This window comes from Trichoplax adhaerens, genomic scaffold (assembly GCF_000150275.1).
Source record: "Trichoplax adhaerens TRIADscaffold_303 genomic scaffold, whole genome shotgun sequence".
NCBI classification, from domain to species: domain Eukaryota; kingdom Metazoa; phylum Placozoa; class Uniplacotomia; order Trichoplacea; family Trichoplacidae; genus Trichoplax; species Trichoplax adhaerens.
In genome coordinates this window covers 1-3810 of record NW_002061205.1, presented here as the reverse complement: position 1 = coordinate 3810, position 3810 = coordinate 1, and the positions used below count along the sequence as shown (strand labels likewise).

General features: G+C 33.5%; 2 protein-coding genes across 2 annotated transcripts; one reads left to right on the top strand and one right to left on the bottom strand.

Moving 5' to 3' along the window:
- Positions 1–453: 453 nt before the first annotated feature.
- Positions 454–679, bottom strand: TRIADDRAFT_34541 (uncharacterized protein; the record flags this gene model as incomplete). Its single annotated transcript, XM_002118618.1, has 2 exons — positions 454–517; positions 594–679. Coding segments are annotated over 2 exons (150 nt in total), but the record flags the coding sequence as incomplete, so codon positions are not given.
- Positions 680–1371: 692 nt separating this feature from the next.
- On the top strand, positions 1372–3661 carry TRIADDRAFT_62677 (uncharacterized protein; the record flags this gene model as incomplete). Its single annotated transcript, XM_002118619.1, has 4 exons — positions 1372–1437; positions 2156–2365; positions 3461–3497; positions 3588–3661. Coding segments are annotated over 4 exons (387 nt in total), but the record flags the coding sequence as incomplete, so codon positions are not given.
- Positions 3662–3810: the final 149 nt, after the last annotated feature.

The window sequence follows — 3810 nt, the reverse complement described above, 5'->3', positions numbered from 1 at the left end:
ATAAAAAGTGAGTATTTGATTACCAAATAGATTATAACTCTGCTGAAAATTTATGCAACAATTTCTAAACTACGATTAAAGAACTTAAAATAGTCTACATTACAGTCATCAGTACTATGTTATTGATTCTTTGCCGGCAATGTGAACACCTTCATTCAGATATAATGTGCAAACAAGTCGAACAGATATATTAAATTCATATACCTATAATCTATACATTAAATTCTCTTGTCAAACTGTCTACATTGGGAATAACGAATGGAATATAAAAATGATTGGGTAGTCGTGTCTATGTATAGTACGTATAAATAAATGAGAAAGCAATATAATCTGACAAGATGACAATGCAAGGGTTAATGAAGTGTAAAGTTTTTGAAAACAGACTACACTTTTTCATTTTTAAGGGCTACTAAATTTAGCCTTTACAGACATATTCGACGCAATCTAGATAGCTTATTCTAAATCTGTACTGTCCCTTTCTATATTTACATACTTTAGAGCGTCAGTAGGGCCATACCTACACACAATTAAGAAAAATAGTTAGTATTAGCTCGAGTCGACATGTGATAAATTAAGAGCGGATGTATTATAACCTGTAGTCAAAAAATAGCTCTTCACCAGCCTGGATATCTCGTTTAGCATAAATACCAATACGATGATCTCCATTAACCATCATTACTGAAATTTTCAAAGTGTTACTTTGATTAATAAAAGTCTTTAAAATTGAAGTGTAAGACAAGTTTGCATAATTACAATTTGAAATTGCGCGCACTGAAATTAGGTTTACCTATATTATATCAGAATATGCGAGTATATATTTACAAAAGCAAAAGTATACATATATATATATATCACCTTTGGACATACATTCCTTACTTTCCTTACGATTATAACATAATGTAATTTATGCATTACGTTGATGTATGGCACTGCGACTTGTCTACGTCTACGTCCTGGTACAACCATGGAGGTAATAAGAGGCAAAAAACGATTTTATTTATTTATTTACTAGCTAAAATACAAATCCGCCCTTTTCACCTCGACTGGTTGTCTAAATTAGTGTCGTAACCATAAACGCTGGCAAAACTGTCTGTTGTAAATCGTATCAGTATAGACTATAGCGTGATTGATATAGAACAGTATACCATATTATGTACATAAGTACTATAAATTAATCCTCTGATGGCCACAGGTGAATGAATATACTTGAAAATTACATGGCCATCAAATAGGCATACCATCCAGACAAATATATCCACAATTTCATACTGTAGCCTATTTTGACCGCAAGGAGTTGTGGATTACAATAGTGTGTCATTTGACCCACTGCAACCTCCCACCCACCCACTAAGAGGATTTGTATGGGAAAATATGCAAATTTTACCCATTTTTCATACAAATCCATGTAATTTTTATACCTTTGCTCCTGGTGCAAAGGTATGAAAATATATAAACAATAAGTTTTGCCCGGTGTGAAAGTGGTTCCAAACGAACCGTCTTTGAATGACGCACAAGATGGACGTTATCCTACAGGTCTAGCACTATCCATTAGTCTTTTACAAGGTTTTAAAGCTACAAAATCGCTTAGTTTTTGAAAAGATTTCTTCTTAGGGATACTACTAAGCGTTGCAAGGGTGCGATGTATGGCACTACGACTTGTCTACGTCTACTGTACGTCTTGGTACAACCATGGAGGTAATAAGGGGCAAAAAACGATTTTATTTTATTTATTTACTAGCTAAAATATAAATCCGCCCTTTTTACCTCGACTGGTTGTCTAAATCAGTATCGCAACCATAAACACTGGTCGAAATTGTCTGTTGTAAATCGTATCAGTATAGACTAAAGCGTGATCGATATAGAACAGTATACTATATTATACACCATAGGTACTATTAATAATACTCGCATACTGTATAATATACTTTATTTTACTATTAATAATATTCGCATACTGTATAGTTATACTTTATTTTACTGCTTACTGTTGATCATCAACGCATTGCAATAGGCTGTGCAGCGTTCATAGTGTGATAGGGACGTTGTTGATTAGTGGTGAAAAAATTGCTCAAGGTTGAACTCTAGTCCTCTAACAGTATACGTAAGGACTAGCAAATTATTCATTTATTTCTTATAAACTGTCAATTGACGACAGCGTAGAGATCAGAATTCAGTATCTTGCAGTGAAGAAAGGCGGCCCAACAAATTGCATCTCATTCTAGATATGGCAGACGTCGTCGTTGAACAATTCAATAAGGGAGGAATCCTTGCTGAAGGACCATTTTATGATGCTTCTGCTAATAAATTGGCTTGGGTTGATATTTATGGTCAAAGTGTCCATTTTACCGACTTAGTCACTAAAGAAGTAATCATTTTATTTCTAGAATGCTATTATTTCAACAATCCGCTTCCCTTGTTTTATTTTTTGTATTGAATAAATTCATCTACCTAGTTAGTTTTACGATTATTAAATTTTAGTCATAACTTTATTGATGTGGCCGTACGTCTAAGTATTTCAAGATCGAGTGTTATACAGTATATAGATGATTAAAAACAGATACACTGCAGATAATATATATTTTATAAAATGTCAGTACTTGGAAGTTATTACGTATACGAAACGGCGTGTAGCATGCAAATTAAGTTGAGGCATCAACCGGAAGAGATCATTCATTACATACAGCATTAATCATAGTATTGCATGTGTATACGAAAAGACATGTAGCTTCCAGGTTAAGTTGAGGCATCAACCGAAAGAGATCATTCATGACACACAGCATTAGTCATAATATTCCATGTGTATAATGGATATATTTTGATAGCAATTGCATTGCATATTGGTTGCTCAATAATGAGATTAGTGTTATTTTAGCTTTTAGGAAGTAAAACGGTACATTAGTATTAACAAGTGTTATAATTCATTTTTTATTACTGTATTAACACTTTGATAAGAATTGGTTATTGACAAGTTTTACATAGTCACTGTTGACCATCCTCTATATTACCCGCTCTGCGCTACTATACAGTATATGTACTATTGCTACACTGTACTTTATTAACTTAACGGAGCGATGCTACCCATGATAGCTCTTTTCATCGCGGCTCTATTATGTCAAATGTGCACATTATTTTGATACTTTACGTGCGTATGGGCACATACGCAACTTTACGTCTTGAATTTATCTTGATGCTCATCGAAACAACAATGTTGTAGCTCCAACGCAGTACATACCCCTTGATTTTAACTTGCTTGCAATCGAGGAATTTGATTTATACCAAAGATAAAAAGTGACACAAATTTGTTTTGCAACTGCACATTATACAGTATATAGCTTTTTTCTCCCTACAGAATGCATTGTAGATTGTTGTTAGTATGAATCGTAGCGATACAGTAAGCGAATAGAATAACAGATTACAACACAGATATATCGTCGATATAAGTCTCTTTGTCTCCTGCTAGGATGAAGTCCACAACTTTGATGCTCGCCCTGGTGCCAGTAAGCTTATGATCATAATCTGAAAACTTTAACGTAAAGCTGGCTGTCATAAATGAATACTATAAGCTTCAATCTCTTATCGTCTTGTAGTTGTTAAGAGAATAAATCATAAGGACTGCTGGATAATTAACTTGGAGAATAAGATCGTCTCATACAATGATAAGGTAAAAAGGCTAAAAGCTCACTTTACTTAGCGCAGATTTTATCACTCAGTATATAATTGTATGATTGAATCTTATCCGTATCTTACTTTAATGCTATTATTCATACAGTAATATACAGTACACATCAATTTATTCATTGGTGTCAAATA